General features: G+C 35.7%; 3 protein-coding genes across 3 annotated transcripts; all 3 read left to right on the forward strand.

Annotated features, from left to right (window-relative positions):
- Positions 1-4,948: 4,948 nt before the first annotated feature.
- Positions 4,949-5,704, forward strand: LOC145563683 (uncharacterized). Its single transcript, XM_081624120.1, has one exon. The coding sequence runs from the start codon at positions 4,949-4,951 to the stop codon at positions 5,702-5,704; it is 756 nt and encodes a 251-aa protein (XP_081480246.1).
- Positions 5,705-9,757: 4,053 nt separating this feature from the next.
- Positions 9,758-12,200, forward strand: LOC145639008 (eukaryotic translation initiation factor 5A). The gene is made up of 5 exons (XM_081690110.1): positions 9,758-9,974; positions 10,751-10,873; positions 10,952-11,008; positions 11,096-11,170; positions 11,881-12,200. The coding sequence occupies exons 1-5, from the start codon at positions 9,852-9,854 to the stop codon at positions 11,980-11,982; spliced, it is 480 nt and encodes a 159-aa protein (XP_081546236.1). The 5' UTR covers positions 9,758-9,851; the 3' UTR covers positions 11,983-12,200.
- An 8,485-nt stretch (positions 12,201-20,685) lies between these two features.
- LOC145639000 (eukaryotic translation initiation factor 5A) lies at positions 20,686-23,721 on the forward strand. The gene is made up of 5 exons (XM_081690103.1): positions 20,686-20,888; positions 21,851-21,973; positions 22,053-22,109; positions 22,192-22,266; positions 23,354-23,721. The coding sequence occupies exons 1-5, from the start codon at positions 20,766-20,768 to the stop codon at positions 23,453-23,455; spliced, it is 480 nt and encodes a 159-aa protein (XP_081546229.1). The 5' UTR covers positions 20,686-20,765; the 3' UTR covers positions 23,456-23,721.
- The last annotated feature ends 401 nt before the right edge of the window (positions 23,722-24,122 follow it).

Genomic DNA, 24,122 nt, shown 5'->3' on the forward strand with positions numbered 1-24,122 from the left:
ATATATATATATATATATATATATATATATATATATATATATATATATATATATATATATATATATATATATATATATATATATACTAGGTTAGTTCCCGTGCTATGCATGGTAATTTTAAGACTTTTATTGGTGTAACAATATAATTATAATTATCGTTAGTGCTTGTAACATAATAATTCGTATTTAATTTCAAAAATTAAATTGTCAAAAAGTATTCTAAACCACATGAAACATTTAACTACGATATATTTATTTTCTTATTATTTCTAATATTTACTAAAATAAAATACGAAAAATCAAACAAAGTACAAAGAGCTTATTAATAAAATGAGTTTTGTAAAAATACTCTTTTGACTATTAGTGTTTTAAAATTCACAACAAACTCTGTACTATTTTCTTTTTGACAAACAAATAATAATTATATATATGTATATAGCTAACCTTCCATCTACAATATCTCTATATACATCTTTTTTTTTTTCTTCTTCCATATAAAATTGACCACTTTTGAAATGTGAAAATATAATTAAAAAAAAAAGGTCATATTATCGCATAGATAATATCACAATAAGATTTCCCGTGGTAATAATTTGGGCATGTGGTGTAACATAAAACCCGTGGTGTATTGATGCAAAAATATTATATAAAAAGAATACTTTTTAACCCATATAATTCCTATTTTAAATACTTAAAAAGTTATGATATATGTTTAAAATTACCTACGTACTTAGTATTTTTTATTTTATCCAAAAAAATAAATGTATATATAAATCTGACAGGTTTGTTAATTTAATCTTAAATTAAAAAATTGTATTGTATGCTTAATAAAATAAAACATCGGTTGCATCATAAATTCATAATGTTACAATATGTAGTTATTAGATAAAGATAGGAAACCAAAATTATACATATAATTAAAGATACTTAACATATCAAATAATGAAATAATTAATATTTGAGTATAATATATAAGGAAGAAACATAATGATAATTTTGGAAGGAAAAAGTATTATTTTTGTAAGAAAGGAATGAAAATATTATACTTTGTATTACGTATATTAACTCTTTTCTAAGAAGATTTTTTGACAAAAAACCAAAAAGCAAAAAAAAATAAATAAAAAATAAATAAAAGTTTTGGCGGAAAAATTTTTAACCAAAAGTTGACATGTGTCATGTTTGGTTTCGCCTTTAGTATATAGTAGTTATAGATAGATATACTAGTTTTGTGCTTGTGCGATGCCCGGGTTGTTTATTGAATTTAAAGATAAAATAATTAGTTTATTGATGTATTTTTGTGACGATTTACTATCTAGTAGGAATATAATGACTAATACTAATATTGGTGAAATGTTCGATTTAATAGTTTAAAAAAATAAACAAATAATAATTAAATAAGATAAATGTTCAAAGCCCGTTGGGTTGACCCGAACCCAAAATTTTGGGCAAGGGTTGAACATTTATTGACTCGTAACCTAAAGTGACCCAATCCGAAATGATTCATAACTCAACCCTAATTGACAGGTCTATGTAGTAATAAAATTCTATTAGTTGTGAAGTATATTATTTTAACCTTAGTATATATTATAAATATATGTTTTACACTTTAAACTAATTCCTTCACTCCAAAAAAAATATTATGACATAAAAAAATATAATTTTTATGATAATTTTTAAGAATTATAATCTAATAATTTTTTTTTTTTTTGAGAAATTATAATCGAGCCCTTTCCCTAAATAATGTTGGGAAGTTATCTAATTCCCAAATTATGGCTAATCTTTTTTTAATTCCCACCATACCGTCCACGTCACCGGTTCAGAGAAATTATTTTTTTTACGGGTTTTTTTAATAAACCGCTACTTCAAGTAGCGGTGTCTAAGGTAAAAACCGCTACTTCAAGTAGCGGTGTCTAAGATAAAAACCGCTACTTCAAGTAGCGGTGTCTAAGATAAAAACCGCTACTTGAAGTTGCGGTTTTTACCTTAGACACCGCTACTTGAAGTAGCGGTTTCAATTAAAGTAATTTTTTTTTTACAAAATCACTTTTAATCCTTCAGGAAGCAATTGACGAGGAAAAAAAAAACAAAGCTTTGATAGTTACGACTTGCGAGGGACCCACAGCTATAGCCACCGGCGCCGCCGGCGTCTCCATACCCACCACCGTCAGTCGCCGACGCCAATTGCTCGGGTATTTAATTGTCTTCAAGTATACGATACCAATTTGCTGAAATTTGGTATGTATTTAAGCAGTTGAATTAATTTGTATGCCCTAATTTTATTTTAATTCAATTATCAAATTTATTTGTTGTTTTCCTGTAAATTTGTGCTATACTCAAGTGTTTGACAATTTGTGATTAATTTTGTAAGTTTTAGTGTTGATCTGACTCAGTTTCATAGCCTATTTATGGGTCCAATGAAAAAATCGGCATGCATTACATCATAAGTAATTGCTTAGTTAACAAATGAGCATTTTGGAAAAATGTGCATATTCATTTGACTAAGTTTTATGAAATAGAACGAGATGCTTATTGAATGATAGTATAAAGAAACTTATTTTTTTAAGTTGTAGATTAGTGTTAATTTAATCAATAACAACCTCAATCTAAGAACATGGGACCATATGCATACTACTTTTTTTTAACACACACCATACAAATATTATAGCAGCTTATTACCGTTCATTACAAAAGCACAGTACATTAGAATAAAACAAGGAAGGCTAGTAGTAGTAGTAGTACCAGTCCTTCTAAAAACACTTAAAACCAAGTGACTTAAAACAAACACACAATTAAAAATAGCAGCAGAAACAGCATAGCAGTAGGCAGAAAGTGCAGGGTGGCTTTATATGCATACTACTTAATAAATACATATTTTTGTACCTATATAATATCATATTCTTTTAATTTGTTGGGACTATTGACTTTTTATTGTATCATATTCTATTGTTGGGACTATTTTACTGTTCATATACTTTTGTGCATGTTTTGTATAGTGTTTAATATGGAATCCCAAGGAGGTTAAAACTATATTTTTATTCTATAGTGTTTATAATTTAAATTTAATTGTACGAATTATGTTGTTGTCAAATAATACTTTGCAAAACTAATGCCTTTGAATAATTACATTGTTGGCTAGAACAAAATATGGAGGTACCAAACTATCCTCTTTATTGCTATTGGGGGTGGGGAAATTATTCAGAAAGAAGGTGATGTAACTTATAGGGGAGGAAATCAAAAATTTGTTTTTGTTAATCCGGGGATGACATACTCACAAGTTTTGCACAAGGTATATGAGGAGTTGAGTATTGATCCTAGATATGTGGAGTTGAAGGTGGTTATGAGGTATCCTATGAATGGGGTATATGTCGCAATTCCTTTGAATGACGATAATGCTATTAAAGCTATGTGGATTGCTATGACTCAGACTTCTTCTGTTGCAATGCAATTGTACATTGAACAAGTTCCAAAGCAGTCTGTTGTGCAAACTGATATTGGTTCCTTTCCACAAATGGATTCATCTTGTAGCATGGAGCAACTTCTTCCCCTTACTTATCAAAGTGTGGGAATGGGGTCATTCACAAGAATGCTTGTTGACGATCAATATGTCACTGAACATCTTTCGGAGATTAGATCTCCAACATCATCACCAACCGTTGGAGCCTCAACAAGCACGCCACAACAAGGCATCATTGATTCTCTTGACCCAAACAATGTTGATGTGTTTGGGGATGTTGAGATGAATGATACTGAAGAAGATGATGATGAAGATATAATAGAAGCTCGTGATAAAGCGATCAAAGAAAGTGCTCCCACACAAGATTTCAATGAAGTGCCGCAAGTTGATCCAGCTTTGAATAACTCATGGATGACTTGGGTGAGAAATGAGACATACAATACTGGGGGAGAATTTGAGGTTGGACAACAGTTTGACTCATTGCAACAATTAAAGGATGCTGTGAAGTCTTACTCCATAGTTAGAAATCAAACCATTCGAGTTGTGGAGACAGAGCCAGAGAAATATGTTGTTGAGTGCAAGAGGAAAGAACAATGTAGTTGTTCATGGAGGCTTAGAGGAGTGAAAGATCCAACACTTTCTACTTTTAAAATTGTTCAGTACAACGGCCCTCATGCAAGTAATTGTGTTGGTGATATCGACTCCGTGGATCATAAGCTACTCACTTCCGAGTTTGTTTGCAATGCTCTTTTAGATGTCCTTCGCATTGACCCTTCATTGAAAATCAAGACAATAGTGCAACTTGTGAAAGAGAAGTTTGAGTTCTCAATAACCTACAAGAGAGCATGGCTAGCGAAACAAAAGGCAATAAAACTCATTTATGGGGATTGGGAGGGTTCATTTCAAGAGTTGCCTAAGTACATGCAAGCGTTGAAGGAATCAAATCCTGGAACTGTTGTTGAGTGGAGGTTGTTACAAAGTACGGTACCTGGAACTTATGTTTTCCAACGAGTTTTTTGGGCATTCAAGCCATGTATCGATGGATTTCGTCATTGTAGGCCCCTTATCACCATAGATGGAACTCATTTATATGGCAAATACAAAGGGACTCTACTTATTGCTATGGGAACCGATGCTAATATTCAATTATTCCCTCTTGCATTTGCTATTGTTGAAGGAGAAAACAATGATAGTTGGTCTTGGTTCATGGCTTGTATTAGAGCTCGGGTAACTGAAAGAAAAGGTCTATGTATGATATCTGATAGACATGCTGGGATTTTAGCAGCAATGGATGAGGTTGGAAGTGGTTGGGAGCAGCCCAATGCCTATCACAAGTATTGCACACGTCACTTGGCTTCTAATGTGAATTCAAAATTTAAAAGTGTCGTTATAAAGAACCTTTTTGGCAAAGCAGCTGCTGCAAGGTAGAAGAAGAAGTTTGATTACTACATCAACAAAATTGGTGACTTGAATGTAGAGGCTCGTCGGTACTTGATGGAGATTCCGTACTATAAGTGGTCCATCCACCACGATGGTGGTTTAAGGTTTGGTGTGAAGACTACAAACATGTCAGAAGTTTTCAATGGAGTCTTAAAAGGGGCTCGTTGCCTTCCGATAACTGCCTTAGTGCAAATGACCTTTTATCGAGTTAACTCTTATTTTGCAACTAGACGAAGTTGGAGCAAAAGAAGACTTGAAGAGGGCCATGAGTTATCTGAAAAGGCTACAAAGACAATAGAGGCCAACATGGAGAAAGCCATGCACCATGAGGTTGTTGCTTTTGACTATGATGCCATAGGGTTGTATCAGGTTAGGACAGGTCGTGGAAGAAGAAAAGTTGGTAAAGGTGGTAACTCCCACACTGTGAATTTGATGAGAAAGACATGTACTTGTGAGAAGTTGAAAATATACAAGTTGCCATGCTCTCATGTCCTAGCAGTTTGTCGGCATCGAAGCCTATCACACTCAGATTATGTGGATTCTTTTTTTAGGACCGCCGAATACGGACTTTCATATTCGAAGTGTTTCTCACCAGTTCCTGATCCTTGCCATTGGTCTAATTACAATGGGCCTAATGTTGTAGCCAACCCAGATCTAAAAAGAGGCCCAGGTCGACGATCTACTAGAATCCGAAATGAAATGGATGAGCGTCCCTATCGTGTCAAGAAGGCATGCAGTGTTTGTCGTCGACCTGGGCATAATAAGAAGACATGTCCTATAATTAGTGGTGGTGTTGGATCATCCGGGTAACGACCATTAGATATTACTAAACTGCTTAATTTGTGTTGTAAAATTTTGAAATCTTTTTTTACTTCAATTTTTTTTATCTTACTTACACATGCTTAAAATTAATTAAATTTCCTCTTATGATGCAGGTCCCATGGATCCGGTGATTCGACCAGGCCCTATTGATTCATCTGTTCTACGGTTGCAAACTTCCCATAGGAGTCATGATGTTTGGAGTGGTGTGGCTGATAGAGTTTTGTCACTTAGGGAGCATGTGGTCAGCTTAGGACGTGAGTGGAGGGTAGAGGGTGGAGTACTAGACTATGTGAAGCGTGTTGGATTTTACGGTGTGCATAGAATAGCGGGTGGAGGATTTTTGCTTGATCGTTCTCTTCTCACTGCATTGGTTGAGAGGTGGAGGCAGGAGACACACACTTTCCATCTTGTGGTAGGAGAGGCCGCCATTACTTTACAGGATGTCACCGTTTTGTTAGGTTTAAGAGTTCACGGACCACCTGTCATTGGTCCTCCGCTTGAGGGATGGCATGACCTTGTTGAGGAGTTGCTTGGAGTTCGACCTGGTGTTGATGATAAGGGTAAGCCGTTTCTAGAGGGATCTTCTTTGAAGTTGACATGGCTAAGACGACACTTCTCACAGATTCCAGAGGGAGCCGATGACGTTACTGTTCAGCGAGATAGTCGCGCTTACATTCTGACTCTCATGGGATCTATTCTCTTTGCTGACAAGAGTGGCGATGCAGTGTCACTCTACTACTTGCCTTTACTTAGAGATTGGGAGACAGTTTCGACCTATAGTTGGGGGAGTGCGACTTTTGGTTTTTTGTACCGTCAGCTCTGTCGAGCATGTCAGAGAGGAGCGTGTCAGATTGGAGGCCCACTTATCCTTGTGCAGTTGTGGTCGTGGGAGCACATTTGTATTGGTAGACCCTTTATAAGGAAGCCTCGAGATCCGCCGCAGGAGGACCATCCGGAGGAGGATGACATTTTGGGGACTCAGCATGAGCGAGGTGTGGACTCCTTGGCGTGCAGGTAGTGTATTGCTTACAGTTTTAGTTCTTACATTGTTGTCCCTTATAACTAAGAATTATTATTAAATATTTTTACAGTTGGCTACGTGTACATCTTTCATGTGCGCATACTGCTTTTGGACTCTCATACTATCGAGACGCGTTTGACCATCAGCATGAGGACCAGGTATAATTAGTATTTTTTTTTATGCTTTCGTATTCGTTAATTATAATAGTTATATTAACTTATATAAATAATATACCTATTTTGGGAATTAGATGATTTGGCAGCCATATACCGAGGCGGTGATGGAGCGACTTCCAGAGATTTGTCGCTCTGACATTCACATTTGGCGTACACGCGCCCCTCTTATTTGCTTTGACGTCGTTGAGTTCCACCTACCAGACCGAGTCATGCGTCAGTTTGGGTTAGAGCAGCCGATCCCAGAGGCAGTTGACACGGATGTTGCTCTACACAAGAAGGATCGAAGGGGACAGCGTAATTGGGAGATTCGACATTCAGATCATGTACATGAGTGGGGTCGACGAGAGGCATTAGTTGTCCAGGGTAACCCGTTCACCGGGACTTCTTCACTAGTCATGACAGAGTACATGGCTTGGTACCATCGTATCACGAGGTTGATCATTACTCCACCTTCGCAGCCACGCCCCCCGAGCCATTACCATCCATCTAGCTCTGACTTAGTACTTGTATGAACTTCATTTGATCATTTCATTTCAATTATAATGTAGTTATTTCGTTTTTGAATTCATTGTACTAACATTAAAACTAACTTCAATGTAGGCACATGCTGTTGCTGATTTGCACGCGAAGCTATCAGGAGCTACTGAGACTATCTCTGATTTGCCACCAGACAAGGCTCTACCATTTGCCATACAGATTATACAGAGTCTTACATCATTTTGTGGGCAGACCTTGTCTAGGGTTGGGCATTCACACCTTATTCAGCAGCCTCGAGTGTCCACTTCGATACCTTCTTCTGCTTCTATTGTACACACTCGGCCAATTAGACCACAACCTCATCGTGGTGGTCTTTCATCACGTGCCTTTCGTCCACCGACTCCCATTCGCTCTCCTTTACATGCTCCTTCTCCCTCTCCCTTACATGCCCCTTCTCCCTCTCCTACAGTTCGACATCCAGTTGTTACTTCTGCTCCACATTTTCCACCTTCCCCACCTCCTCCTCCTCCTCCTCAAACTCTACTTGTTACTCCTCAACATATCGTGACATCTCCTCCACTAGTGCAACGCCAATATCATAGAGTTCGACGGCGTGGTAATATTCCAGAGGACGATACATCTACATCAACTTCATCATCACTTCATGGGAAGAAGCAACGTACGAGCTAGGTGTATATTTTAGTACAATTGACATGCTTTTTTGCAGATGATTAGTATTTGAGACTTTGTTTTTATATTGTGTTATTTGATAAGTATTTGACATTGCTCTTAGAATACCTTAATAGAAATTGGACTTCCATGGATTAGAATGTTTAAGATCATTAACTGGTTATTTGTGGTGGTTGTGTTGAAGATATGGTAGGTTTTAAGATTTTTTAGGTACACTTGCAGGTTTATTATTTGGCTGATTTCACTGATATTTTGTTTTTTAAAAAAATTTACAGTAAAAACCGCTACTTGAAGTAGCGGTTTTAATTGCATAAACCGCTACTTGAAGTAGCGGTGTTCTGAGTAAAACCGCTACTTCAAGTAGCGGTTTATGAAATTAAAACCGCTACTTCAAGTAGCGGTTTATTCTTATAACACCGCTACTTCAAGTAGCGGTTTGTTGCTGAACCGAGAAAAAAAAAACCGGTTTGATTTCCTTAGCTGACGTGGACGGTACGGTGGGAATTAAAAAAAGATTAGCTGTAATTTGGGAATTAGATAACTTCCCAACATTATTTAGGGAAAGGGCTCATTATAATCTAATAATTTCTTTTGAATAAAATTATATTCAATTTGTATCTCTGAAATATTGGTCTTTTATCAAAAACAAAATTCTAAACTTCAAATTTTATCCTAAAATTCTTTTTTTTTTTTTTTTTTTTTATCTTTTATTTAAATCGCTCCAACGTTGCGCGACATTTGGCGAAAAGTTGGAACGCCAAGTGTCGCAATAGGGGGCTAAAAGTTTAGCTTTATATATTAGTTATATGATATGATTTGTATCTCTGAAATATTGGTCTTTTATCGAAAATAAAATTCTAAACTTAAAATTTTATCCTAAAATTCTTTTTTTTTTTTTTTTAATATCTTATGAAGTCTATTTAAATCGTTCCAACTTGGCGAAAAGTTGGAACGCCAAGTGTCGCAACGTCGTGACATGGCTAAAAGTTTAGCTTTATATATTAGTTATATGATATGATGATATGATATGATATATATATATACACTACGTATTTTACACCTAAATAACATATTGAGAGTTTCTACTACATAACGTATTTTATGAATTTCAAAGAACGTGTTTAATTCCATTTAAATTAAATTGAAAAAAAAAAATCTTATTGACCTAGCAAGTCTCATAGTCATTGGTTAATAAGTCCTGCTATACAAAGTATAGATCTAACTATTGAGAGTAGAGGAAAGATAAGAAAATTCTCTTGTTCCCAAGCAAATATACACATATTATTGTAGCATAAATTCTTATATGTAGCTACGCCGCACGCGAGACAGTCGACATAATGAGGATTACTTTGTATTGTAGGGGTTAATCAATGAGTGTTACAATGGTTATTTCGTCAAGGTTATAAAGATTATTCAGTCAGTGTTATAGGGAACATTTGGTGGAGCTACCTTGTTCTTTTACAACGGCGACACTACACACAAGACGGGTGATTCTGGTACAACTCCTTTTAGTCTATGTACAAAGGTTATACGGTAAATGAGAAAATAAAATATCGATTTTTTTATTAAAAAATTTAAAAGTATAAAAAAGTCAATAAAAGTATAATAATAAAATTTTTTTTTTTAAAAAATCTCCTGAATAAAGTGGCTCTATATCCAATATAAGAGCCACACTCCTCCAGCTTACAATAAACGCCGACGGAGCCTTCTCTCCCCTTATTTATTTAAACAAAATTAGGTTTTCTGAAATTCTCTCTCCGACGCCATAACCATGTCTGACGAAGAGCACCAGTTCGAGTCCAAGGCCGATGCCGGTGCCTCCAAGACTTTCCCTCAGCAAGCTGGTACCATTCGTAAGAATGGTTACATCGTCATCAAGAATCGTCCTTGCAAGGTTTTTTTCCTCTATTTTCATGCTGTTTTTTTTTATAAAATTTTGTTTTGAAAGACTGAAATTTTGTCGTTTCACTTTGTTTTTAGCTTGGATTTTAGGGTTTATGTGAGATCATTTAGCATTGATAACGATTGCTTTCAATTTCTGCTGCGATTCGCTTTTTTGCTTTTTTTTTTTTTGAGTTTTTGGTCAGATTTCTGTTTCACATGACAGGATTTTTTTTCTTCAGCAAGATGTTATTTTTCATAGAAATCGATTTCTTCGTAGATTATTGTTCAGATCATCAGCTGGATTTTCAATGTTTCTGGTTGCAATTTGATTTGTTTGGAAAATATGATTAGAATGCTACATATTTTCATCCTGTTTTGGGAGAAACAAACATGACGTGAAAAATGTTTGTTATTGTGTGAATTATTCTGTTACTGTAATTTGATGTTGATTTAAGATAAATTAAAAAGTTTTCGATGAAACTGTCAACTGTGTGTACAGATTTGTGATGCCGGATTGCTGGGTAGCTATTGATAATTTGTTAACACTCTTTTTGATGTGCAGTCCTTAACGAATTACGGAGTATGTTTTATTTTATCGAATTGGCATTATTAGATTGTGGTTTTTGATGTTTTTTTAGTAAAGGTCTTGACTTTCTTGTGTTCCAGTGTCTTTTGTTAGCAAGAGCTGTTGTTATATAACATCAAGGTTAATACTTTTGCTATTAAAAAGTCAGAATGCTTACTGAAATTAAATTACTCATCGCTCATCTTATTTTGATATTGCAGGTGGTTGAAGTATCCACCTCTAAGACCGGCAAGCACGGCCATGCCAAATGTAACTTTGTTGGTATTGATATTTTCAATGGGAAGAAGCTTGAGGATATTGTTCCATCTTCTCATAATTGTGATGTATGGCCCAGTCCATGTCTTCTTCTTCGTCGTAATGTTCTTTCCTTGAACTAAATGGAATTCACCAATGGTTTGCAGGTTCCCCATGTCACTCGTACTGATTACCAGCTCCTTGATATAACCGAGGATGGTTTTGTGAGTATACTAGTATCTAATGTGATTTTGTTTGGCTTGAACCTTTAATATATGGGTGCCTGTTGTCTAATGCAAGTACTATTTCAGGTGAGCCTGCTGACTGATAGTGGAGACACTAAGGATGACTTGAAGCTGCCAACCGATGAAGCTCTGCTGAAGCAGGTCTGTGTATACTGCATACAGCTATTTGCCTGGGTCTGCATTGTCCTTGTTGTTATTTAAGTGATCCTGTGATTGTTTACTTTATCAAGCTTTTATCTTTTAATCCTCAACATTTTCACAGTTTTGGGAGCTCATAATGTACTTTCATGAATGGCTATACTGATTCTCATTACAATTAAGCTTCTTTCAACATGTTTAATACGTAGGTAGGCTTGATAGGTTATTTTCTGTAGAAGAGCTGTCATGACGAAGGTTATCATTACATTGTTCTTCTTGCAACTTGCCTAGTGGGTGTCATTGTTTTTTTGAACGGCCCGAATTGCCTCTAGCTGCCATTGCAACTTAAGTAACAAGACTCTTTTCTTTGCTTTTATTCTGAAATCTTTGTAATTTACCTTTTCCCTTTTTGGCAACACCTCTAGGGTGGTTATGTGTTTTGGGGTGTGAGTCAGTGAACAGTTTGTTGTGGAAATAAGTGGAATGCTTTCATGTGAATTGGACGTATAGTCTTTGTGGCAATGTCCATAACATAACAATGCTGCATGCTTTAAAGTCAATGGTAAGCTCATCATCAGCCTTTCCGGCATTGGTGGTAGAATTTATGAGCAATTTTGCCTGTACATATGATCTGATCTTTGTTTTTCCTTTTCATCTAAAATCTTCATGGAATGGTCAGTTGCTAATAACATGCATTTTTCGATGTTTCACAGATCAAGGATGGATTTGCCGAGGGGAAAGACCTGATTGTGAGTGTGCAGTGTGCCATGGGAGAAGAACAGATCTGTGGTCTCAAGGATATTGGACCCAAGTAAATTGACTTCAGATTGGTTCAAGTTATCTAAGGCATTAGGGTGTGGAATGAAATATATTAATATTGATATTGTTAGCTTTACTCAGATTTCATGTGTTTGAGAATATGCTGGTAAAGACTTCTGTCATGGAGCCTCATGTAATCATGTTAGCTCTTCTTTTAACACTCTTTATGTCGACTTCTTATCATCATCAAAATGTTACTTTCTGTTTCCTATTAGATGTATTGGTAATGTGGTACTGGGTTAATCTTATATGAAAGGTTAATCTATATGAAATCTTTTGATTTTGTGAATTAAGCTTCCTATGACAAATGGGTCTGAGTGAAAGGACTAAGTACCTTTGTCACGAACAGGATTGTTCTTGTTGGATTGAAGTGAATTGAAATCGGAACGTCCCTTATTCTTACTGTTCAGTGACTGATTCTAGTTTGGCATAGTTTGATACAAATCTGTAATCAGAATCATAGGATGATCCTCAGTCTGATGAATCTTGATGTATTGCAAAAACTTGGGAAAGAGCTCTCAGACATGCTATGTCTACTTTTGATGGTATAGGAAGATTTGATTTCTGTCAGAATTTTAATTACTTGATCACTTGTGATTTGCAATTTGGGTAGGAATGCATACTTCAGTTGGTAAACTTAAAATAGGGTACAAAGTATATTACAGAGTACAAATTTTGCAGATGTTAACGTCAGTAAAATCTCTGGTGGATGTTAGTATATTTAGTTGGTGAACTCTTGTGTGGTAGGGCAGGACACGAGCCCTCGGCCCTTGAAGGAAGTAGTAAGGGAGGTTAGTTATGCATTTGCAAATGCATAACAAACACTAAAATATTAAAAAGCACATGGGGATGAGAGAAAGGAGGAGAGAGATGGGTAAGTGGGGCCATTTTTTAAATGTACCGTTGAAAGTTTAGATAGTACCATTGACTATGTAGTGATACTATTTTTACCGTAGTGATACTATTTCTACACGTAGTGAGTACCACTGAATGAATATATAATACCACTACATACATAAATAGTACCACTGAAATGTTTAATGATATCATTTAATCATCTAGTGATACAATTGATCACCCAGTAGCACTACTCTAAATTCAGAAATGCATTTACGTGAAATGATCCCCATGCCCCTCGTTATGTATTTACTCATACATAACTAACCTACCTTTGGAAGGCCTCCGGCCCTTGTATGTCAAATTATTGATTTGTAGATTTGTAGAGCAGGTGGGACTGTGGGAGCAGTAAATCGCAGTGCTTGATGGAGTACAACTGTACAAGTGCAGGCGTGCAGCTACTATAGTTCATCACTTGTAAAAATAGGAACAAAATTATGCAAATTGGTTCTTGGGGGAAGGAAGTTTGTTGATGAAAAGCAGAGGAGTGGAAAAAAACGCGGGCAATTTTATGCCATGTGAGGAAACGAAAGGAATTTGTGGATTGTTAAGTTCTCAAGTCCCAAGTTGTGAATGGAAAGTCATAAAGTATACAACAAAGCTTTAGTGTATGTTCTGATTTACTGAAAACAAATGAGTCGAACTGAACTGAATAGAGTTGAAATGAATTGTTTATGAGAGAAGGAATTAAGAAACGAAAATGAATTGAAATATAGTATATTAAATCATTCCATCATTAGTACTTTCTTCGTTCTCTTTTACGGAGAAATTTCAAAATGTGAAAATTTATACATTCACATAATATTGTTTGATCACTTTTGTTAATTTATGTGTTGTGCAAAATACAACTACGTGAGATTTGTTAAATTTGTTTAAATTTATACAACTACGTGAGATTTGATAAATTTGTTATTGACATGACTCAAATTCAACCCGACTTGTTATAAATTCAGGTAGATTTAAATTTGTTATTGACATGACCCAAATTAAACCCGACAAGTCGGGTTGATTTCAGGTAGATTTAAATTCAGGCCGGGTTAGGAACGGGTTGAGTTGAATTCAGGTCAGGTTAGAAACAAGTCGGATTAAATTCGGATTTTGACAGGTTAAAACGGGTTTGGATCAATTTCGGTTCAAGTCGGGTTCGATGCAAGTTAATTAAATTGGCCGTTGTACACCGGTAAATCGGTGCAACTTGTAAACCGGTAAATTGGCCGTTTAAAAGCAAATTTAATGGTTCCAGACACCCAATTGGACTCCCGGAGGGTATTAGTGACCATGGTAAACATTTCGGCAATTTTTATTTCACAACGAAAAAAAGTCAAAAAAATTCCAAAATTAAAGGCTAATAATATCCACGCTTTTTGACAAATGTTGGAGGTTTCGGGCCCGGTGTCGAAAAGTCTTGAAATTCTATAGGATACATCTCGGGGTCATATAATGTCGTTTGGAACCATCTATGATCATTATTCGTTGTCATAAATGTTCGTGATAGGCTTGAATTAATAAAATCGGTGCAAGTTGTAAACCGGTAAATTGGTCGTTAAATGGGAAATTGGATGTTTCCCTCCACCCAATTGGACTTCCGGAGGGTATTAGAGACCATGGTAAACCTTTCGGCAATTTTTATTTTTGGGCGAAAAAAAAAAATCAAAATTGAAGGCTAATATCTACGCTTTTTGAAAAAATTTTGAGGTTTCGGGGCGCGGGGTAGAAAAGTATTAATATTTTAAGGGATACATCTCGGGTTCATATAACGCTATTTAGAACCATATATGATCATTATATATTGTCATAAATGTTCGTAGTAGGCTTAAGTTAATGAAATCCGTGCAAGTTGTAAACCGGTAATTAAATTGGCCGTTTAAAGATTAAATTGGATGGTTTCACCAACCTAATTGGACTCCCGGAGGATATTAGGGACCATGGTAAACATTTCAACAATTTTTATTTCCGGGCGAAAAAAAAGTCAAAAAGTTCCAAAATTGAAGACTAATATCCATGCTTTTTGAGAAATTTTGGAGTTTTCGGGGCCCGATGTCGAAAAGTCTTGAAATTCTAGGGGATACATCTCGGGGTCATATAATGTTGTTTAGAACCATATATGATCATTATTTTTTTGTTATAAATGTTAGTGGTAGGCTTGAATTAATGAAATCGGTGCAAGTTGTAAATCGGTAAATTGGTCGTTTAAAGGCAAATTGAAAGGTTCCACCCACCCAATGGGACTCCTGGACGGTATTAGGGAACATGATAAACATTTCGGCAATTTTTATTTCCGAATGAAAAAAAAAATAAAAAAATAAATAAAAATTGAAGGCTAATATCCATGATTTTTGAGAAATTTTGGAGGATTCAGGGCCCGGTGTTGAAAAGTCTTGAAATTCTAGGGGATACATCTTGAGGTCATATGATACTGTTTGGAACCATATATGATCATTATATATTGTCATAAATGTTCGTAGTAGGCTTGAGTTAATGAAATCCGTGCAAGTTGTAAATCGGTAATTACATTGGCCGTTTAAAGGCAAATTGGATGGTTCTACTAACCTAATTGGACTCCCGGAGAGTATTATGGACCATGGTAAACATTTCGGCAATTTTTATTTTCGGGCAAAAAAAAGTCAAAAAGTTCCAAAATTAAAGACTAATATCCATGCTTTTTGAGAAATTTCGGAGGTTTCGGGGCCCTGATGTCGAAAAGTCTTGAAATTTTAGGGGATACATCTCGGGTTTATATAATACTGTTTAGAACAGTATATGATCATTATTTTTTGTTATAAATGTTAGTGGTAGGCTTGAATTAACGAAATCGGTGCAAGTTGTAAACCGGTAAATTGGTCGTTTAAAGGCAAATTGGAAGGTTCCACTCACCCAATGGGACTCCTGGACGGTATTAGGGAACATGGTAAACATTTCGACAATTTTTATTTCCGAGTAAAAAAAAAGTCAAAATTTTCAAAATTGAAGGCTAATATCCATGCTTTTTTAGAAATTTTGGAAGATTCAGGGCATGGTGTCGAAAAGTCTTGAAATTTTAGGGGATACATCTCATGGCCATATAATGTTGTTTGGAACCATATATGATCATTATATATTGTCATAAATGTTCGTAGTTGGCTTGAGTTAATGAAATCCGTGCAAGTTGTAAACCGGCAATTAAATTGGTCGTTTAAAGGCAAATTGGATGGTTCTACTAACCTAATTGGACTCTAGGAGAGTATTAGGGACCATGGTAATCATTTCGGCAATTTATATTTATGGGCGAAAAAAAGTCAAGAAGTTCCAAAATTGAAGACTAATATCCACGTTTTTTGAGAAATTTTGGAGTTTTCGGGGCCTGGTGTCAAAAAGTCTTGAAATTCTAGGGGATACATCTCAAGGTCATATAATCGTATTTAAAACCATATATGATCATTATTTTTTGTTATAAATGTTCGTGGTAGGCTTGAATTAATGAAATCGGTGCAAGTTGTAAACTGGTAAATTGGTCTTTTAAAGGCAAATTGGCAGGTTCCACCCACCCAATGGGACTCCCGGACGGTATTAGGGACCATGGTAAACATTTCGGCAATTTTTATTTTCGGGTGAAAAAAAAAATCAAAAATTTCAAAATTGAAGGCTAATATTCATGCTTTTTGAGAAATTTTTGAGGATTTAGGGCCCGGTGTCGAAAAGTCTTGAAATTCTAGGGGATACATCTCAGGGTCATACAATGTTGTTTGAAACCATATATGATCGTTATATATTTTCATAAACGTTCGTAGTAGGATTGAGTTAATGAAATCCGTGCAAGTTGTAAATCGGTAATTAAATTGGACTCCCGGAGAGTATTAAGGATCATGGTAAATATTTCGTCAATTTTTATTTCCGAACGAAAAAAAGTCAAAACGTTCCAAAATTGAAGACTAATATCCACGCTTTTTGAGAAATTTTGGAGGTTTCGTGCCCCGGTGTCGAAAAGTTTTGAAATTCTAAGGGATACATCTCCGGGTCATATAATGCTGTTTAGAACCATATATGATCTTTATTTTTTGTTATAAATGTTAGTGGTAGACTTGAATTAATGAAATCGGTGCAAGTTGTAAACCGGTAAATTGGTCGTTTAAGGGCAAATTGGAAGGTTCCACTCACCCAATGGGACTCCCGGACGGTATTAGGGACCATGGTAAACATTTTAGCAATTTTTATTTCCGGGTGAAAAAAAAAGTCAAAAATTTTAAAATTGAAGGCTAATATCCATGCTTTTTGAGAAATTTTGGAGGATTCAAGGCCCGGTGTCGAAAGTCTTGAAATTCTAATGGATACATCTCAGGGTCATATAATGCTGTTTGGAACCATATATGATCATTATATGTTGTCTTAAATGTTCGTAGTAGGCGTGAGTTAATGAAATCCGTGCAAGTTGTAAACCGGTAATTAAATTGGTCGTTTAAAGGAAAATTGGATGGTTCTACTAACCTAATTGGACTCCTGGAGAGTATTATGGACCATGTTAAACATTTCGCCAATTTTTATTTTCGGGCGAAAAAAAGTCAAAAAGTTCCAAAATTGAAAACTAATATCCATGCTTTTTGAGAAATTTTGGATGTTTCGGGGCTCGATGTCGAAAAGTCTTGAAATTCTAGAGGATACATCTCGAGGTCATATAATGTTGTTTAGAACCATATATGATCATTATTTTTTGTAATAAATGTTAGTGGTAGACTTGAATTAATGAAATCGGTGCAAGTTGTAAACCGGTAAATTGGTCGTTTAAAGGGAAATTGGAAGGTTCCACCCACCTAATGGGACTCCCGGACGGTATTAGGGAACACGGTAAACATTTCGTCAATTTTTATTTTTGAGTGAAAAAAAAAATTCAAAATTTTCAAAATTGAAGGCTAATATCCATGCCTTTTGAGAAATTTTGGAGGATTCAGGGCCCGGTGTTGAAAAGTCTTGAAATTCTAGGGGATACATCTCGGGGTCATATAATGCCATTTGGAACCATAAATGATCATTATTTGTTGTCATAAATGTTCGTGGAAGGCTTTAGTTGATGAAATCGATGCAAGTTATAAACAAGTAAATAGACCGTTTAAAGGCAAATTGGATGGTTCCACCCACCCAATTGAACCCCCGAAGGGTATAAGGGACCGTGGTAAACATTTCAGCAATTTTTATTTCCGGGCGAAGAAAAGTAAAAAAATTCCAAAATTAAAGGCTAATATCCACGTTTTTTGAGAAATTTTGAAGGTTTCGGGGCTCGGTGTCGAAAAACCTTTAGATTTTAGGGGGATGCATCTCAGGGTCATATAATGCCGTTTGGAACCATATATGATCATTATATGTTGTCATAAATGTTCGTGGTAAACTTGAGTTAACGAAATCGATGCAAGTTGTAAACCGGTAAATTGGTCGTTTAAAGGAAAATTGGATGGTCCACCCAACCAATTGGACTCCCGGAGTGTATCAAGGATCAAGGTAAATATTTCGGCAATTTTTATTTTCGGGTGAAAAAAAGTCAAAAAATTCCAGAATGGAAGGCTAATATCTACGCTTTTTGAGAAATTTTGGAGGTTTCGGGCGAACGGATCGGGTTTGGGTCGGTAAGAGTAGGTCGGGTCAACTCGGGTCGGGTCAATTCGGATCAATTCCACAACCTATGCGGGTCGGGTTCGGGTTGGGTCATGCTTGAGTCGGGTCATATTTATTATCGGGTTTGGGTCGGGTTTAGGTTGGGTGAATAATAGGTCGGGTTACATTTGGGCCGGGTTTAATTCGGGTTTTCACGGGTTAAAACAGGATAGTGTAACTCTTGGGTTCGAGTCGGGTTCGGTTCAAGTCAATAATTTGAAGGTTATAATCCGGTCATATCATTTTCAAGTCGGGTCATTCTCGGGTTCTAGTCGGGTTCGGTCCAAGTCAATAATTTGAGGGTTATAATCAGGTTGGGTAATTTCCAAGTCGGGTCATTCTCGAATTCAAGTCGGGTTATGTTCAAGTCAATAATTTACAGTTTACATTCAGGTCGAGTCATTTCCAATGCAAGTCAGGTCATATTCGGGTTCAACTAACTATAAATAGATAATTATCATTTTATCAAGCTAATTATTTCCTTTGACTATAATATATATGGCAATATATACTAGGGAACTATAGTATATAATTTAAGAAGATAATTATCTTCTTTGACCATACAACAAATATATACTATATTTAACTCTTAAAGGATGATGCTCCTTTCTTTTGTTGGCCTGAACCGACTTGGTCTGTCTAGACAAAATGCTTTGATCAACAATAATAAGGTGGTCTAAATTGCATGTAAGGTGATTTGAAATCGGGTCATGAACAATTTGGGTTGAATTTAGGTCAGGTCAATAACAAGTCGTGTTGATTTCGAGTCGAGTTAGTAACAGATCGAGTTGAATTTTTGGGTCGGGTTAGTAATAGGTCTGGTAAAATTTGGGTCAGGTCAATAACAAGTCGGGTTGAATTTGGATCAGGTAATAACAAGTCGAGTTGATTTCGGGTCGGGTTTGTAACTGGCTGGGTTAAATTCGGGTTGGGTTAGGAACGGGTCGGGTTGAATTTATGTCAGGTTAGTAACAAGTCGGGTTAAATTCGGGTTTGGGTCAATTTTGGTTCAGGTCAATAATTTACGGGTTACATTCGGGTTGGGTCATCTCCAGGTCAGTTCATGTTCGAGTTCGGGTCTTACATACTCGGGTCTAAGGTTGTTTTCAGGTCGGGTCAGGACGGGTTTGGGTCACCATTTTTTCGGGTTCAGATGGGTCAATTAATAATCGGGTTTGAGTCGGTATTTCGAGTCGGGTCAACTTTTAATAGCTCTAACTGGAACATACAACGTACTCTTCCGATCTATCAACGATGTTTGACACAAGCCTTTTGAGGAAACTAGACGACTGTGAATAAAGAAATACAAGCTAGCCTAGCATTTGCATGTCGATGGGCACTCTTATTTATTGCTTATTTGTTAACAAAGCATAAGCAATTGTCTATATCTTAATGAACGTTGATCTATTTGTAATGGAGAAAGTAAGGGTGATCAAGGCTTATAATGGTAAAGTTAGTCAAGGTGAGCACAATCAAGTTTGAATAACATATTTAGAAAGCACTTAGGGTGTGTTTTTCACCTTATTAGAACTGAACTTATCTAAGGGCCTGTTCACATCTAATGAACTGATTGAAGCTGAGCTGAACTGAACTGATTGAAGCTGAACTGAACTGAACTGGACTGAATAGAGTTGAAATGAATATTTTATAAGAGAAGGAAATTAGGAGCTGAAATGAACTGAATTGATTGGTGCTAAATTGAACTAATTGGAGCTGAACTAAAGTAAACTGAAATTAAGCTGAAGTTATTGAAACTTTTTACGACCTCACACCTCACTAAAATAAGGGCTTGTTCTCTTTAGCTTATTTTCAGTTTAGTTCAGTTTCTAATTTCCTTCTCCCATAAAATATTCAGTTCAATTCAGTTTAGTTCAGCTTCAGTCAGTTTAGTTCAGTTCCTAATTTCCTTCTCTCACAAATTATTAAGTTCATTTCAGTTTAGCTCTAGTCAGTTCAGTTCACTTCAGCTCAGCTTAGTTCAGTAAATCAGAACAGGCATGTCTAATACTCCGCAGTTAAGTTTTGCATCGACAAGTGTGCCCGTCTGAGCATTTTTTTTAAAAAAAAAAAAAAAAAAAAAAAAAAAGAAATCGATGAATGAAATGCGTCTATCCACATCCAAGCAGAGGCAAAATCCCACATATAAAGGCAGTGAGTCGCTTACATATAACGCAGACGGCTCTCTTCAATCTTCATCTAGGTTTTCTCATTTTCTCTCTCCTCGATTCGTAACTGGTGAAGAAGACGACGACGACGCATAACCATGTCTGACGAAGAACACCAGTTCGAGTCCAAGGCTGATGCCGGAGCCTCCAAGACTTTTCCTCAGCAAGCCGGTACCATCCGTAAGAATGGTTACATAGTCATCAAGAATCGTCCTTGCAAGGTATACTTCTCAATTATTTAGGGTTAGATTTCTACTTGAATTTTCTGATTTTGTGAGTTTGTTGTTTTTTTTTTGTTAAATTTCATGTCAAAGAGTGAAATTTTATTATTTGACTTTGTTTTTAGCTCGGATTCTAGGGTTTCTGTCAGATTTTTTGTATGATAATGATTGCTCTTTCGATTTCTGCTGCGGTTTTCCCTCTTTTTATTGTGTTTTAGTCTGATTTCTATATATATATATATATTTTTATTCCTGATAATATGGTTAGGGATTTCAGTTGAATATGAAAAAGACTGGGTTTTTTTTTATAAAGTCCTCATTTTTGTGGTTGAGATTATTTTATTTTTCTTAGAAATCGATTGCCTTGATAGTTTTATGAGGGATTTTAGTTGCGTAGGAAATCAGTCAGCTAGATTTACAAGGTTTTGAAAGCATTTTGATTTGTTTGGAGAGTTGAAAAATATAAATATTACTCCTGTTTTGGGAGAAACAAAAATGACATGAGATGTTATTTATTGTGTTAATTAGCATGTTTTTAGAAAGTGTTGTTTATGGGAAACAATATATACAAGTACATTCATTTGTTTATGCTGTATGTTATTGATGTTCGATGAAATCCAATTGTGGGCACAGGTTTTTCACGCCGGAGATGGCTGTTGATAAAGTTTTTGAGCTGTTGATGTGCAGACGTGAATGAATCTTTTGACTGTACTGTGTGTTTTCTTTCTGTGATCCTTGGATGTTCTTGATTTTGGTTAGTTCTTAGTCATTTGAAGATGAAGGGACGAGAATCAAAAGGGTTGTCAATGGTTTTTAGTAAAGGTTCTTGTGTTCCCGTGTCTCTTTTTGTTGGCAAGAGCAATTTTTGTATAACATCAAAGTTTAGAACTTCTGTTAGCATTGCAAGAAGTCAGAATACTGAAATCAAATTACTCACCACAATATTTGTTTTGATATTGCAGGTTGTTGAAGTATCCACTTCTAAGACCGGCAAGCACGGACATGCCAAATGTAACTTTGTTGGTATTGATATTTTCAATGGGAAGAAGCTTGAGGATATTGTTCCATCTTCTCACAATTGTGATGTATGGCCCTATCCATGTCTTCTTTCTTCTTTATACTGTCCTTTCCTTGAACTAAATGGAATTCATCAATGTTTTGCAGGTTCCCCATGTCACTCGTACTGATTATCAGCTCCTTGACATAACTGAGGATGGTTTTGTAAGTACACTAGTAGCTAATGTGATTTTGTTTGGCTTTAATCTCCAATATTTGGGTGTGTCTAACCAAAATAATATTTCAGGTCAGCCTGCTGACTGATAGTGGTGACACTAAGGATGACTTGAAGCTGCCAACTGATGAAGCTCTGCTGAAGCAGGTCTGTGTATACTAACACTGCTATTTTCATTAGTATTCATTGTGCTTGTTAATACTCATGTCTTCCCATAAGACAATGCTTCATCTGATGTCATTTGTTAGCATGAAAATCTGGTGGGATGTATCATGTGCACTGTTTTCTGTTTTTCTTTTAATGGTAAACCGAACATGCTTTTAATGAAGTTTTGAATATAGGAATATTTTACGAAGAAGTCCACGCCAATAATTACTCTCGTCATAAATGATAGTAATAAGTGTTCGTTGGTACTTTTAGATCTTAGTTGGTATGATATTGTACCAATATCAGATCTAAAATTACCAATAGTCTTATTGGTGTTTTTGATCTTATGTTGGTACAATAAAATTATTGTACCAACATGAGGTCGAAAAATACCAATGGATACTTATTATTGTCATATATGACTAGAGTTATTATTGATTTAGACAACCTGGTATTTTATATGGGAAAGGAAAAAAAGTAACCACTGGCATGAAAAATTGGAGAAAGGTTTGGGTGTTTTATATGTGAAAGATACAAACATTGTAAGCTAAGTATAGAAAGAGAATAACGAGGCACAACAATTTGGGACACCCAATATGAAATAGACAACTAAATTTTGGGAGGGAGTATTTTTTTAATGGTCTGATAATTGTTTTTGTTATCAAGCTTTTTATCCTTCATTCTTCAAAAATTTCACAACTATGTTAAATAGCCTATATTTTACATCCTGTTTATTGATTACAACTATTCTTCTTGCAACTTGGGTGTCATTGTTTTTTAGAATGACCCAAACAGCTTCGAGCTGCCATGGTTTATTTTTTCCTTTTGTGGCAATATGTGTCATAAAATTCTTACGTGCTACACATTCCATGACTAGCTCATCGTCATCTTTGCTGCGTTGGTTCTTATATTTCTGAACAAATTTGAATGCCACACACTACTCTTTAATTTGAAATGAACTGCGAGTACTTGTTTTAATATATATCTGATTAATGTATCAATCCTTTTTCTAATGTATCAATCCTTTTTCGTCTAAACTGTCATATAATAGTTGCTAAAATAATCTGTATTGCTTTGTATTTCACAGATCAAGGATGGATTTGCCGAGGGGAAAGACCTGATTGTGAGTGTACAGTGTGCCATGGGAGAAGAACAGATCTGTGGTCTCAAGGATATTGGACCCAAGTAATTGACTTCTGATCGGTTCAAGTTGCCTGACGCGTTAGAGCGTTGAATGAAATATATTAATATTGATATTGTTAGCTTTACTCAGATTCCATGTGTTTGAGAATATGCTGGGAAAGACTTCTGTCATGGGGCCTCATGCTAGCTCCTCATCATAACTCTTTATGTTTGACTTGTTATCATCATCAAATTTTTACCTTATATTTCCTGTTAATGATGTACTGGTGTGATATTGGGTTAATTTATATGATATCTTTTGCATTTTGTGAATCAAGTTTCTGCTGTTAGATATGTTTGAGATCCAGCACTATGATACCACTATCACAAAAGGCCTTCTTGTTGTTGAAGTGACTGTAAGTAGATAAATTCTTAATTCTCTCTGTTCAGTCTAGTTGGTACTTGGTAGGCGTAGCTCTCATACAAATGTGTAATCAGAATCATGAAACAGCCTTCAGTCTAATGATGAATATTGAGGTAATTTCTATACAAAGAGCTTTCCCTATGTTGGTTTTTGATAGTAGGAAGATTTAATTCATGTGAAAAAAGAATGTTTTGATCACTTTCACTAGACGGTATTGTCATGCGTGATAGATTGATAGCAGCTTAGATTTGGTTCACTTTAGGAGGGCTGCTTGAGATCTTGGCTCTTGTATGTCAAATTGTCTATTAAT

Source organism: Chenopodium album, chromosome 1 (assembly GCF_948465745.1).
Source record: "Chenopodium album chromosome 1, dcCheAlbu1.1, whole genome shotgun sequence".
Taxonomy (NCBI): Eukaryota; Viridiplantae; Streptophyta; class Magnoliopsida; order Caryophyllales; family Amaranthaceae; genus Chenopodium; species Chenopodium album.

Excerpts from the sequence above, each read along its gene's own strand:
- LOC145639008 (XM_081690110.1), top strand. The coding sequence starts at position 9,852 with ATGTCTGACGAAGAGCACCAGTTCGAGTCCAAGGCCGATGCCGGTGCC. Across the intron at positions 9,975-10,750 it reads TCAAGAATCGTCCTTGCAAG|GTGGTTGAAGTATCCACCTC; the intron begins GTTTTTTTCCTC and ends TTGATATTGCAG. Across the intron at positions 11,009-11,095 it reads ATATAACCGAGGATGGTTTT|GTGAGCCTGCTGACTGATAG; the intron begins GTGAGTATACTA and ends GTACTATTTCAG.
- LOC145563683 (XM_081624120.1), top strand. The coding sequence starts at position 4,949 with ATGGAGATTCCGTACTATAAGTGGTCCATCCACCACGATGGTGGTTTA.
- LOC145639000 (XM_081690103.1), top strand. The coding sequence starts at position 20,766 with ATGTCTGACGAAGAACACCAGTTCGAGTCCAAGGCTGATGCCGGAGCC. Across the intron at positions 20,889-21,850 it reads TCAAGAATCGTCCTTGCAAG|GTTGTTGAAGTATCCACTTC; the intron begins GTATACTTCTCA and ends TTGATATTGCAG. Across the intron at positions 22,110-22,191 it reads ACATAACTGAGGATGGTTTT|GTCAGCCTGCTGACTGATAG; the intron begins GTAAGTACACTA and ends ATAATATTTCAG.